Raw genomic sequence first — 15,117 nt, forward strand, 5'->3', positions numbered from 1 at the left:
CACAAAGAAATGATAAATGCATGAGATGATGAATACATTAACTACACTGACTCGATCATTATACAACATATATGCATCAAAAGATCAGATTATAAGTAGGTACAATTGCGTGTCAATTAAAATAAATTAACGTTTTTAAAACAGATAAGGTAGAGATAAAGGGATTCTGTAGTTTGAAAATCATTATGAAATAATAGGCCACTGGTCAGGTAGAGATCCTGACCTCCTAAGCCAGAGTTAGAAAAAAAAATTGCAAGAGGAGAAATTTTTAATTCCAAGGTAGGGCCACAGCTCACAGCTACACATTGTTGGATTTTAGTACATTGTACAGAGCCAAGGAGCAAACAGTGGTGCCAAACATTCAGTGTAGTTCTGATAGCTTTATTATATAGACATAGCTTTAAAAAGTAAAACATAGTCCTTGTAGAAGCTGCTACTATGAAGAATCTAAGTAAAGTAAGCTGAGTTCTTTAGAATTTGGTTATCAACAAAGGGCCATCATTTGTCACTTAATAAATATTATTCATTCCCCAGAACTAGCTTTTTTCTGTATCCTAGACTTCTATCACTAATTCAATTGTTCATGTCCTTTTTTTTTTCTCTCTCTCTCTCTCTTTGGCCTTTTTAGTTTTTGGAGGGTGGGGTGGGCAGCTGGCCAGTATGATTGCTAATTTCTTTTAAAGCTACATTTGATGAGAGCAGGGCCCAAGAGAACACACGTGTGCCTGGTATGTTACTGTGTGCATGGAGCAATGACCTGCTCCATGGCCTGCTCCATGGCTTGGGTGTCCTCAGCCCGTGGCTTGGGCAGATCCAACATGGTGGGAGGGTCTTTCCTTGGATTCCCAGTAACCAACATCCAATGGTTCTTTGGTTTTTCAACCCTGTGTGAATCCAGATACGTGTGAACTGCAACCTCAGCTTCCTTTCCAAAATAGGTACTGGAACAAGAGAGAATAAATTATCATTGGAAATTGAATAACAGCTCTCAGTAAGCTGTTAATTTCATCTCAGAAGCACTTAATGAAGCAGACTGTTACATAAAGCCCTTAGAGAGCTCTAAAATGTGACATGTTTGCAGGGAAGTTTCACCGTGTTTGGGCAAGGAATAGGTGGGCAGAATCCTATTATAACTAAAACCTTCTTGCAAGGGGAAGGCCTTGTATAAAAGAAGGGGTTCTAATAGGATGTTTCACACCATCAAAGTTCCATGTTATAATATTTCATCATCAAAGGACATGTGTGTGTGGCCACACACTTTAAATTGAGCTTCTTTGCTTGTATTCGCAGTCCCCAGCCCCATTCACAGCATTTTGCTATGCCCTACAGTGCAATACCTTAAGAAAAGATGCCGGTGAGTTGCCAGTCCCCGATTCGTGTAGCAGTGATTAATGAGAATTTTGGAATTTGCCTTCACAGATAAAGAAAATATGTTATTAGCATTCTGAATTAAGACTCCAATTTCCTAAAAGCAAAAATTTGGAAATATTCTATATATTCATTTCAATTTAGCAAAACACACACACACAAAATAACTTAGAAGCCAAACCATAACGGATTGATTAAATACATTATTGTAGATATATATATAGATATATATATATATATATATATATGTTGAAACAGTCATTCAAAGTCATATTGGAGATCATTGACAACATGAGATATGGTCACTGGTGGTGTTAAATGGAAAAAAATAAGTATATTCATGATGTCCTATTTTGTAAAATACATATATATACACATACATTTTATGTATATATATGCATAGAAAAAATAAGTATATTCATGATGTCCTATTTTGTAAAATATATACATACACATATATAGTCTGTGTGTGTGTGTATATATATATGCACAGAAAAAAATAAACAATGATGGCTTTCTCTGGAAATTGAAACTCCTGGTAATTTTCATACTATTTATGTGTTTTCCTAACTTTTCATAAATGAACATATAATCAGAAAAAGCTATATTATTTCAAAACCCTGACTCATGTAAGCTAAAAGCTGTGTAAGGAAGAAAAAGCAGCCCCTAACATCCAGGCACTCACAGCTATGCCTTAGTGTGCTCCTGGGGAACAGAATCAATTTCACAGAATGTCCACATCACATGAGGCCACTCTGTGACCATGATGGGTCAAGACAAAAATAAAGAACATTCTGTAATCACGTCTGAACATTGATTACAAAACACAAGCACTGTCCAAGCCACAAAATACCAAACATCTTCATCCCCGGCTAATGGGAGTGACCACTGATTCTTTTCTAATGACAGCTTTGTCCTCGCTCTGGTCTGCCCTTCCTAGAGATAAGATTTAATGAGATCCCCAATCATAGATTACCCCTCTGCTTCCTGACAGCATTCAATCCAGAGCAAAGCTCCACTTCCTGGGACTCTCCCCAAAACCACCCAACCAAAGCCCAAATTCTACAAGTATCCTTTCTAACATGTTCTTGCTGAGATGCCCCACACTTCCCCATGATGTGTGTTCTCCCTGCAGCAACAAGTAATAAACCCATCTTGTTCAACTACAGGTGCTCCTGGCGGTCTCTGGTTGGAGGGCATCGACGTGTGCAGGGTAGTTCAGACAGCTGTGAGGCTTCCCACTTTGCACATGTGCAACCACGTCTGCATGAGGTTCAGGGATGTGCCTTGGGCCACAAGGCGAGCTAGCCATAGAGAAAAGAACTCCTGGTGCCATACCACTGCTCCTTCAACAACTCTAACAAAAACAGCTATGACAACAATTCACACTTGTGAGTGCTTTCTGTCAGCCAGGCGCTTTTCAATAAGCACTCTAAATGTTCTAACCAGTTAGTTACCTCTTAAGGTAGGTATTATTATCATCCCCAATTTACAGATAAGGAAACTGAGGCATTGTCAGTTTAAATCACGGAAAGGAGAGTCAATTCCCAGGAGAGCAAAGCTTAGCAAGGCCAGCTAAAGAGAAGGAATGTGTTAAGATGGTGTTTTTGTGGGTGATATATATGTCCTCCATGCTGGAAGAAAGAAACTTGAGAAGCTGTGTCCTCCTTGCAGACCTCAGGAGACAGGCACGCCATTTCAGGTGAATTCAGAGTGGTCTGTGACTTAGGCCATTTCTGGACAGCAAGCAGCGGCCATGGAGGACCTCCTCAGCAAACCAGCCCTGTAAATCCTTCCAGCTAACTCCACACTCTCCCAGTGACTTCTAACAAGTGCTCATTCTGTCTGCCGGATCCCTCATAAGCAGCAAAGTCTCTGGCCCTAGTGACAGCGATGCCTGCTCTGTGGCCACCAGACCCTCTGCCTTTCCAACAGGACCATGCCTCAGGCTTCAGTCATGCAGGGCCCAGGGCCCCGAGAAAATGTCCCGCAGTGACAACGAGAATGCTGCCCTGCAGGCCCCCTGTGTTTGCCTATGTTGTGCCTGCCCTGCTCTCTCCCTCACACCTGGTCTCTTTAGAAATGAGTACATAACAGGGGCAGGAAAAAAGAAAGTGTAAAAGAAGCAGCATCGCCATCCTGACGATCCCAGGTCAGTGGTTCTCAATTTGATCTCAATGGCAGGACCTGGGCCTCAGGGTGTTTAAAAAAGTTCCTTAGTGATTCTAACATGCAGCTGGAGTTGAGAAACTCCCATGCAGGATGCTGCTGCAGGGCAAACTTGAGTCATAAATGGAAGAAAAAGAGAAAGTTCTTAAGGCCCTGGAGCTATGACAAGGCTTCGTTTCACAGACAGGAGCAAACTGCAGCCACTTCCAAGCCTGGCACCTCTCCATGTCTTCCCGGTACTGTGCTCACCCGGACAGGAAAGCCTTCATATTCCAGGCGCAGCTGGGGGTCGAGGAAGGTGGCCTGCCAGCAGTTCATGTAGGAGATCTCGTCGGTCAAGTACACCTCCTGGACCCAAGACCTCTTAGATGACTTCAGAAAGCTCCTGTGGTCACTCGACAAATACAACTGAAAATGACAGCAAGCACATGAACTGAGTCAGAGCTATCCAAAAAGCTGGGGAAATAAGAAGCAATCAACTGGCTGGATGGCAAGCACATGCAAAAGCAGTTCTCTTGCTGATTGTATGAGGGAGCGAATTTTCCTCTGCCTTAGAATACCTCGGAATGCTGAGACCACCATACATGCATGCACACATTCATCCCAAACTGCTTTTCCTTCCTTTGAATACAAAACTCAATCTCCCTCCCTCCTCCCACTCCTAATCCCCTCTGCCCCTTTTCTCTTTTTCAGGGCATAGGACCCGGATCAATATGTTATTAATTATAAATGATATTGCATAAGACTTGTTGCATGAAGTATTCCTCAAACCAGCATCAGCACAGCTGATATTCATTTGTGAACCTCCAAGGTGACCCACACCCCTCTGGGATTGATGTTCAGGCTGGGAATTTATGTCAGCTATTTGGCCGCCTGTAATCTTGCCAAAAACCACCCATCCTGCTGAAAAGTTTGAAATGTTAGTTCCTTATTAGCTTTTTACTGGTTCACCTTCACCCTAAATGTGGAGGTAGTTTCTGCACATTTTGACAGCTTTTCAATAAGTGCCTTTTGTGTGCAAGGCTGTGCTATGAAGCATATGGGGAAGGCAGAAATGAATTACTATTCTTGAGAAGTTTTCCACCTGACAAGAGAGGTGATGGAGTAGAAATGAGAAGCACGGTAAGCACCTGTAAGGTGAGGGTTGTCCAGTGGAGCTGCAGTGAGCTGTAGGGGGGCAGAGGTGGGAACACAGTGCTCTGCAGGGACTCAGGAAAGGCTCTGAGGAGGAGATGGTGTGCCCGGGAGCCAAAGGGGGTGAGCGTGAACAGGGAGTGTGACTTTACAGAGGGTCTTACGTGCCACAGTGAACAACGGAACTTCATTCAGAAGGCAGCGGGAGTCACTGCTGACTTTTCAATGGAGATGGAGGTGATCAGACCTGAGCTTTTAGAAGATCAATCTGGCTGCACCCCATCTAGCATGGCCTGAAGTCAGGATGGACTAAATGGGTCAAGCAATGGGGACCTGGGCTGCAGTGCTGCATTGGGAATGAGAGGACAGGACAAAGTGCATTCTGAAGGGAGGCCGATGGGACTTGGCAATTAGCTGCCTATGGGTGGGAATACGTTACACCTTGGACCCTGGACAACGGGAAGAACAACGGGACACTCAGAGAAACAAGAAAACCAGGTCTTAAAATCACAAAGAATATGGGTGCCCAACCACAAACTGCTTTGTACATGTAAAAAACAAAACAATAATAAAATCAGGAGCTAACCTAGAAAGCCACTATCACCAGATGTTTTTATGAATGCTCTAGAAGTGCTTGCTAATTCAAAGAGATAAAACCCCAGAAATTAGAGGTTTGAGAATTTGAGAAGAGACAAAATTATTATTCAAAGATGAAATGACTGTCTACCTAGAAAACATAAAAGAATCAACTGAAAAACTATTAGAATTAATAACAGTAAGTGATTCATCAAAGGTGAGTATAAAAATCAGTGGCTTTCTGATTTTTTATAATAAAAAATAAAAAATATATAAAAACTTTTTATAGTTTTTATAAGAAAAATTATTATCGCTTCTCAACCTTTTGGCTTAGATCAAGTGTAGAAAAATTGTTATTTACCGTATCAAATGTTCTATCCTTATTCTATCAAAAGAACCTCTCTACAATAGCATCCAAGAATACAAAATACCAAGGAATAACCTTAATAAGATCAGTGTCAAATTCATTGAAGAAAACCACAAAATCTCACTGACAGATATAAAATTTTACTGAGTGAATAAATGGAGAGACATCTCAGAAGAATAAATATTGTAAAGCTACTAAATATGTGAATTCACTTGATTTTACAATGCCAGTAAAAATAACAAGTAATTTTTCACCTACAGGGGCAAAGGGACTTGAAAAAAATAATTATTGCATTTAATGGAAAGATTAATTCCTAATGTAATTTTGACAATGAATCATAATGAGAAGCAATACCCCTATGAGCTATCAAATTATATTATATAACTATAATAATTAAGGCACTGTGGTCCTAGAATTAAAATAGATGACTAGATTTCAATGGATAAAAACAGAAAGCTTAGAAACAGTGTGTAGTGTATATAATAATTTAATATATAATACAGAGACATAATGTGTCAGTAGAGAAAGGAATAATTATTTAAGAGATAAAATTATTTAAAAGATAATTATTTAAGAGATATAACCAACTTGTCATTTGGGGAAATTTTAGATATTCACATAAACCCCTTTATCAAAATAAATCCCAAGTGAATTAAAGTATAAATTTAAGTACAAGTCAAATTGTAAACATGTAGAAGTTAACGCAAGTTTCTCTTTTTATCAGGTCTCTTAAGCAGACTTTAAAACGTAAAAAATAATGAAAGGAATTGCAAAGAAAGACACTAATAGATTTTATTAAAAAACGTAATATTAAGCAATCAGAGAAGAGAAGGAAATAAAGGGCATCCAGATTGGAAAAGATGAAGTCAAACTGTCCCTGTTTGCAGATGACATGATCCTATATATCGAACAGCCTAAAACCTCTACAAAAAAACTGTTGGAATTGATAAATGATTTCAGCACAGTAGCAGGATACAAAATTAACACACAAAAATCAGTAGCATTTCTTTTCTCCAATAGTGAACATGCAGAAGGAGAAATCAAGAAAGCCTGCCCATTTACAATAGCCACCAAAAAAATAAAATACTTAGGAATTGAGTTAACCAAGGAGGTGAAAAATCTCTATAATGAGAACTACAAACCACTGCTGAGAGAAATTAGAGAGGATACAAGAAGATGGAAAGATATTCCATGCTCTTGGATTGGAAGAATCAACATAGTGAAAATGTCCATACTACCCAAAGTGATATACAAATTCAATGCAATCCCCATCAAAATTCCAAAGACATTTTTCTCAGAAATGGAAAAAACTATTCAGACATTTATATGGAACAATAAAAGACCACGAATAGCCAAAGCAATGCTCAGCAAAAAAAATAAAGCTGGAGGCATAACACTACCTGACTTTAAGCTATACTACAAAGCTATAATAACCAAAACAGTATGGTACTGGCATAAAAACAGACACACTGACCAATGGAATAGAATAGAGAATCCAGAAATCAACCCACACACTTACTGCCATCTGATCTTTGACAAAGGCACCAAGCCTATTCACTGGGGAAGGGACTGCCTCTTCAGCAAGTGGTGCTGGGATAACTGGATATCGATATGCAGGAGAATGAAACTAGATCCATACCTCTCACCGTATACTAAAATCAACTCAAAATGGATTAAGGATTTAAATATACACCCTGAAACAATAAAACTTCTTAAAGAAAACATAGGAGAAACACTTCAGGAAATAGGACTGGGCACAGACTTCATGAATACGACCCCAAAAGCACGGGCAACCAAAGGAAAAATAAACAAATGGGATTATATCAAACTAAAAAGCTTCTGCACAGCAAAAGAAACAATTGAAAGAGTTAAAAGACAACCAACAGAGTGGGAGAAAATATTTGCAAAATATACATCTGACAAAGGATTAATATCCAGAATATATAAGGAACTCAAACAACTTTACAAGAAGAAAACAAGCAACCCAATTAAAAAATGGGCAAAAGAGCTAAGTAGGCATTTCTCTAAGGAAGATATCCAAATGGCCAACAGACATATGAAAAAATGCTCAACATCACTCAGCATCCGGGAAATGCAAATCAAAACCACATTGAGATACCATCTAACCCCAGTTAGGATGGCTAAAATCCAAAAGACTATGAACGATAAATGCTGGCAAGGCTGCGGAGAAAAAGGAACTCGCATACATTGTTGGTGGGACTGCAAAATGGTGCAGCCTCTATGGAAAATGGTATGGAGGTTCCTTAAACAATTGCAAATAGATCTACCATACGACCCAGCCATCCCACTGTTGGGAATATACCCAGAGGAATGGAAATCATCAAGTCGAAGGTATACCTGTTCCCCAATGTTCATCGCAGCACTCTTTACAATAGCCAAGAGTTGGAACCAGCCCAAATGCCCATCATCAGATGAGTGGATACGGAAAATGTGGTACATCTACACAATGGAATACTACTCAGCTATAAAAACGAATGAAATACTGCCATTTGCAACAACATGGATGGACCTTGAGAGAATTATATTAAGTGAAACAAGTCAGGCACAGAAAGAGAAATACCACATGTTCTCACTTATTGGTGGGAGCTAAAAATTAATATATAAATTCACACACACACATACACACATACACACACAAACCGGGGGGGGGGGGGGAAGAAGATATAACAACCACAATTATTTGAAGTTGATACAACAAACAAACAGAAAGGACATGGTTGGGGGGGATGGGGGGAGGGAGAAGGGAGGGAGGTTTTGGTGATGGGGAGCATTAATCAGCTACAATGTATATCGACAAAATAAAATTTAAAAAATAAAAATTAAAAAATTAAAAAAAAAAAAAAAAAAAAAAAAAAAAAAAGAGTTGGAACCAGCCCAAATGCCCATCATCAGATGAGTGGATACGGAAAATGTGGTACATCTACACAATGGAATACTACTCAGCTATAAAAACGAATGAAATACTGCCATTTGCAACAACATGGATGGACCTTGAGAGAATTATATTAAGTGAAACAAGTCAGGCACAGAAAGAGAAATACCACATGTTCTCACTTATTGGAGGGAGCTAAAAATTAATATATAAATTCACACACACACACACACACACACACACACACACACACACAAACCAGGGGGGGGGGAAGAAGATATAACAACCACAATTATTTGAAGTTGATACGACAAGCAAACAGAGGGGACATTGTTGGGGGGGAGGGGGGGAGGGAGAAGGGAGGGAGGTTTTGGTGATGGGGAGCAATAATCAGCTACAATGTATATCAACAAAATAAAATTTAAAAAAAAAAAAGTAATATTAGAACAACTATAGTTTAAAAGCCAAGCAGCAAATGGGAATATTAGCAACAAATCTGACAAAATTTAATAATCTAGGAAAAGCAGATATATAAACACAAATTGATACACAGAAAAGATTTGCAGGAAAGAGGAAGAGAGGGAAGTGAGAGAGAAAAAACTTAAAATACAAGGAAAATTACAAGCACTACAAGATTTATACACCTTTTTTGTTTGCTTGTCAAATTAGCAAAGTTTAAATTATGATATTTAATACAATTAATGAAGCAGTAGATGGTTATTATTTACTGTAGCTGAGAATACAAATTGGGATGACCCACTTCAAAAAGAACTTGTTGTATGTATCAATACCTTTTAATGCAGTTTGGATGTGTTGTCCCCTCCAAAACTCATGTGGAAATTTGATCTCCAATGTGGCAGTGTTGGAAACTGATTGAGTCATGGGGGCGGATCCCTCATGAATGGATTAATGCTCTCCCTGGAGGCGGGGGGCTTGAGTGAGTTCTCACTCTACTAGCTCCCACAAGTGCTGGTTGTTTATAGGACCCTGGCACCTCCTCTCTCTTTCTCTTGCTTCCCCTTGCCATGTGATCTGTTTGTACCTGCTGCTTTCCACCATAAGTAGAAGCAGCCTGAGGCCCTTGCCAGATGCAGCTGTCATAAGCCAAATAAATCTCTGTTCTTTATAAATTACCCAGTCTCAGGTATTTCTGTTATAGCAACACAAAGCAGACTAATACACCTTTAAATGCATTTGTCTTCTTTGATTCTGTAATCCCATGCCAAAAAATATTCATCCTTAGATAGAACCCCTAATTTGGAACTGGGTGAGGAAAGCTTTAAGTATTTATATGCAGATGCATACTGGAACTTTATGTATAATAGAGAAATATTGGACCAAACCCAACTGCCGAAAAGTAGAATAAAGGCTAGGTAAATTGTGATACTTCTACACAATTATATATTATGCACTTGTTAAACATTATTGTCATAAAGAGCTTTGATGAATGCTCTTTGGGAAAAAAATAATCTATCTGTATATACATGATGGTCATATCTAAGTTTTAAAAAAGAATACACATAGAAACAAAAATAAAATAAGCCAAAATTTAATAATCTAATCCCTGAATAAAATGATGGTGATTTACTCCCCTCTTTCAATAATTTGGTATTTCATTTAAAATCAAGCTGCAGCTTACCATCAATGATATATCATGGTTTAATTGGCAGCATTGTTTTTTCTCAGTAGTACCAAAAATAATAATAATAATGCTAATAAAATAATAATAATAATGGAATCTCCGATTCAATGAAAAATGTTATGTAGTGTAGTTCTGCCACTTAATAGCTGAGTGACTTGAGGAAAAACCTCAAGTAACCTCTTTGTGCCTCAGTTTCCCCAACAGTAAAATAAAGGTTAAAACAGTCTGTCCCTCATAGACTTGTTTGGAGGATTAGTTAATATATGTGAAGCACTTACAACACTGCCTGGCACGTAGTGAGGTAGGCATAATAATCCCCATTTTACAGATGAGAAATGGACTCGCAAAGGTTAAATAGCTCATCCAAATTCCAACCCCATAGGTATGCATCTGGAATTTATCTGGTTCTGTTATTTTTCCTAATCTCCAAGGTAAACGTAAAGTTCAAAGACTTAGCTCCCTGACTTATGCAAACTTGAGCATCTCATATTGTCCTTCTCTCATGTTAGACAGAAGCTTGATAATCAATAGTTTTAACAAAAAGTTGTTAGATAATATACCTTGCTAGCATTAGTGGCATTTGACAAGTGTGAGATGATCATTAACAAATCTAATCATTTAATTTACTGGCAGAAGTGGTATAAAGTTTTGCTTTTTTGCCAGCTGCATTGCAAAAAGGTTTTCCTCCCTCACTCTTTAGCTTCTAAGCCTGTATTTTTGTAATTTGAAAAGTTAGAAGGAAAGAACTGGCCCAAAACTGCCTGTGGAAAGCTGCAGGCTGAAACCGTAAGGATGTCAGAGGCGGAGCTCATGTCTGCAGAGTTCTCTGTCCACTTCAGAAGGTAGTTACTGGCCGATATGAAAACAAAAATGACTGACCCAAAGTAAACATGCAAAGTGACAACTCACCATTTTGTTTTCAACTCCTCCTGTTATCCCAAGGCGAAAGTTCTGCCCGTATCTAAGGACTTGACCAGTGGTATCTCTGTCTGCACTGTCAGTGGAAAATACATGCAATAATGTAAAATCTGTATTAGAATCATTCTACAGCTCTATATTTTTGTGTGTAGGCAATTTTGTTTACAATAAATTTTCTTGATAAAGTATATTTACATACTGTAACTGAATTAAGTGACTAAGTTAAAGGTCTTTTGTTGTGGCCTTAAAATCAAGCCAGCACTCTATTCCCTGCCCCGCACCATAGCCAGGACACAGAGCATCCCCACTTTGTGAGTCTTAGGCTAGAGGGACCAAGCACAGCCGGCTAATGCACACTGAGGAATTCAGGTCAAGTGCATTGACACGTTTAGAAAACCAAGGCAACACATTCATAGACATTTAATACATTCCTCGCTCTTAATCCGCCAGGAAACAGAAGTTGTGATCAATTTTTGTTGTCTTAACATAAATTATCTGTATTCAAAAGAAATCTAAAGTAAGGACTTAAAGGACTTGGATATTTTTATAATATAAACATTGCTGTCATAAATTAGCAAAGTGAAAGTAACAGTTTTTCATTGTAATTATGTCTCTACTTGTTCTCTAAAGATTTAACTGCTCGCTTTTAAAATCTCAAGTACAATTAATTTTAAAAGAGCAAATCCCATATAGTGCCACCTTGTATTAAACTATATATTTTTGTGGTACAAACAACATAGCAATACTAAGAACAATGAAAGCATTCAAATGAGTTCAAAGCATCTTGAGATACTAGAAAACCCACTTTGCTTCCAGGCAGAATATGAATTTAATTGCCTGCATCCAATACTTATGAATTAAGCGTTTTGAATTGAACACCAATTACCAATTACCCTGCTGTCTAAGGTAAAAAAGATTGTAAAAGCCCCTTGAAAATAATTCTCAAGGTAAGCAAGCAAGATGAGAATCACGGAGAACCTTCGTATAACCTTTGCCCACAGCCACCACTGCTCTACTCCCAGAACATCCCTACGCTACAAGTGAAAACTGATACTCATAATGCAAAGGAGCTGAAAATGAAAGTATCTCTACCTCAAAATCATGAAAGTATTTCTGCCAACAGGAATCGTGGTTTGAGTCGCACTCAAGCCACAGGGCACCCCTAATTCATCATTCAAATGGGCTTTAATTTCATCTGGAGTCATACACAGGCTCAGGTTCCCATCCAGAAACCGATCAGCTTCTGTCTCAGGATGGTCGGGATTCACAAGCAGCACTTTGTCACCATAATGGACATATCCATCTTCAGATATGGAAAGCTGCATCTACAATTTTAATGAGATTATTTCAAATCAGCTATGCAATTCTTTAACAGCCAGTGTTGAGGCCATTCCCAGGCATACATTCTCTCCTTCTAGGACCTGTTTCAATAAGGATTTCACTTGTATTTCAGACTAGGACCCATTTCAATGAGGATTTCACTTGTATTCCCTCGAATCTTTAGTTTTCTTCCTTTCCCTTCCACTTTGCCAAGATGAATCCCCCAGTAAGCCTGCATGAAGTCAAATGAAACCAGTAAAAATTACACGGGTTGACTCCATTATTAATTTAGTCAATACTTATTGAAAATTTCTTGAGCACCAACTATGGAGAATTTTACTTATTTGCATATTAATCCATTCATTCCTTTATTTAAAAAACGCAGGTAAACATAATTAAGGTCATTCCTTTATGTTTCCAAAATCTTAAGGAATTGTAAACATTGTGGCTTTCAGAGTTTTTAAAAAATCTGTTATTTTCCAAATAATAAATAATTCACTTATGGAATTTTTTTCCTGCTTGACATATACTCACGCTTAATTCAACAGAGCTTCGAAAGCAATGTTTGAATTTAAAATTACCGGTCTCAGGAGATGTGTTTTTAGTCTTCTGTTTCTCTGTATGAGAAGTGCCCCCTTCTCCCTTTTGTCTAAGAAGTCTTTCATCAGCTCCTGGTTAAGAAGGAAGGTGAATGAAATCCAAAGGATCAGCAATAACCCTGAATAACACAGATATTGGTAGCTTTTACGTCAGAAGCACCTCAAATTGAAAAAGCAAAACTCGAGAACAGAAAAAGAAATGTGGGCATAATGAGAATGGTGGGAATTGTTTTAGCATTACTTTCATATTTTTATCTCAGTGTACAATACTTAGAAAAAAGTGAGAAAGGCCCCCAAAAGAAAAAGAAACATCACCTGTAATTAGGCCAGCCAGAGACAATCATGAGTAACCTTTGGAGAGCATCCCTCCCCTTTGAGGTGTCCCTGGGTGGTATGATGATTGACACTGGAAAGCCCACCCCTCCCCCAGCCGGATCCCACCCATGTTCCAGAGCCTGGCTACGAGCACAGCAGGGGAGTACAAGGCGGCGAGTATAGTGCCAGTGAGACGGAGAGCAGGGAGCCACTCGGGAGGACGTGCATGCGCTTTCTACACAGAGCCTGCCTCCTCCCCTGGCCAGCAGCCTCTCAGACTGCAGGACTCTAAGGAACAGCGCGAACTGAGTGGGCCTGAGACTAGGTGGGAGGCACAGGCCAGGGGCTTGAAAGTCAAGGTACCCGAGTTTGGGGGGCTACGGAAAAGAGAGTCAGGGTGTTATGAGTAGAGGGCCACGAGTCCTGGATCTGCGAGAGAGCAGATACCGTGGGAGCTTAGAGCAGAGTGGCATTTCAGGGGTATTCGGTGTAGGCTGGATGGGACAGGAAGCCCTGGGGTGCTCAAAATAGGAGGCCCAGCTGAGGGCAGAGTCCGGGAGTCCCTGCGCCGCCCGCCCGCGCCAGGCCACGCCCGCGCACCTCCTCCAGGTACACGTCCTCGTTCCAGTTGCCGATCCGGACTCGTGGACCGTACAGTTTCTGCGCCATCGGCCCCTGCTGTCCTGCGAGCTGGCCTCCCTCGGACACCGCCTGCCTGCGTTAGCGTGCCCCGTCACCATGACGACCTGGCCCCGGGCGATTGGTCAAGATCAGGGACCCTGCTGGCCAATAAGTGACAGCGCACAAGCAGTGCTGGGGGGCGGGGGTGTCGGGGCCGGAGTTTCTCCTGCGCCGGGCTGTCACCCTCCACCCTACCCCACTTCCACCGCTTAGATTTCGTTAAGAGGAAAAACTCAAACCGACAAACCTCCTTGTCCTAAGTGACCCGTAGAGAAAACTTTAAAACTTTTTTTGATTAGAATCTAAAGGAAAAATGCTGTAAAATTAGAGTACCCCTGGCTTATTGAGGCACCGAAGAGGAGCTTTTAAATGGAAGCATGGCTTGCTGGCAGCCTATTTTTATAATCATTTTCAGCAGCAGCAATTTCGTCCTAATTGTAAAACAACACATGCTCAGTGCAGAAATTTGGAAACCGACATAACATAGAAAAAAGGAGCAGAAATTACTCAAAATGTCACGGCCTCGAAAGTAGGAATATACTATATTAGTATATATCTGTTTATAGATTTCCGTAGTAGTCCATATTTTTATAGACTTTACCGCACCCCTCCTCTCCTTCCTCCAATCTCCAGGTGAAAGCACAAGCCTGTGATTTGCTCGACCTAATCGGAATATGCTGTACTCAACATTCTTTAAACAAAATATTATTTTATGAGTAGGAGGGTAAACGGCCACCGTAGGACTGACATCCTGGGGCTTGATGCTGGTTGAATGCACTCAGTAACCCACCTGCATTTAGTGTCTGCTAAGACAGGACAGAAACAAAAGGCACGGGAGCCTTCCCTCCTTTCAGCAAACTCAGTTTAAAAGAGAAGATAGTTATGACAACAGATCTCTTCAGGCTAAATGTAATAAGTGCAATTGAAAAGACGTGTGGATGAAGAGCTGTGGGCATTTAAGGAAGGATTCATTTCTGTCTTGGGGACTTATGAGAATGAGAACTGGATGACCTTTGGGGAGAGGGGGAGGCAGGGAACGGAAGGCCTGGGTGCTGGACTTGGAAGGATTGGGGCGGCAGGCTGCAGCATTGGATACAAAAGGAACATTCTTGCATACTGGTGAATCCACTAGTCG

General features: G+C 40.0%; 1 protein-coding gene across 1 annotated transcript; it reads right to left on the reverse strand.

Moving 5' to 3' along the window:
• Nucleotides 1-677: 677 nt before the first annotated feature.
• Nucleotides 678-13,971, reverse strand: CFAP161 (cilia and flagella associated protein 161). Its single transcript, XM_063092125.1, has 7 exons — nt 13,902-13,971; nt 12,969-13,058; nt 12,160-12,392; nt 11,059-11,143; nt 3,787-3,945; nt 1,338-1,411; nt 678-941 (listed from the first exon to the last, which is right to left on the reverse strand). Exons 1-7 carry the CDS (start codon nt 13,968-13,970, stop codon nt 734-736), a joined length of 918 nt encoding a protein of 305 aa, XP_062948195.1. The 5' UTR covers nt 13,971; the 3' UTR covers nt 678-733.
• Nucleotides 13,972-15,117: the final 1,146 nt, after the last annotated feature.

This window comes from Cynocephalus volans, chromosome 3 (genome assembly GCF_027409185.1).
Source record: "Cynocephalus volans isolate mCynVol1 chromosome 3, mCynVol1.pri, whole genome shotgun sequence".
Lineage (NCBI taxonomy): Eukaryota > Metazoa > Chordata > Mammalia > Dermoptera > Cynocephalidae > Cynocephalus > Cynocephalus volans.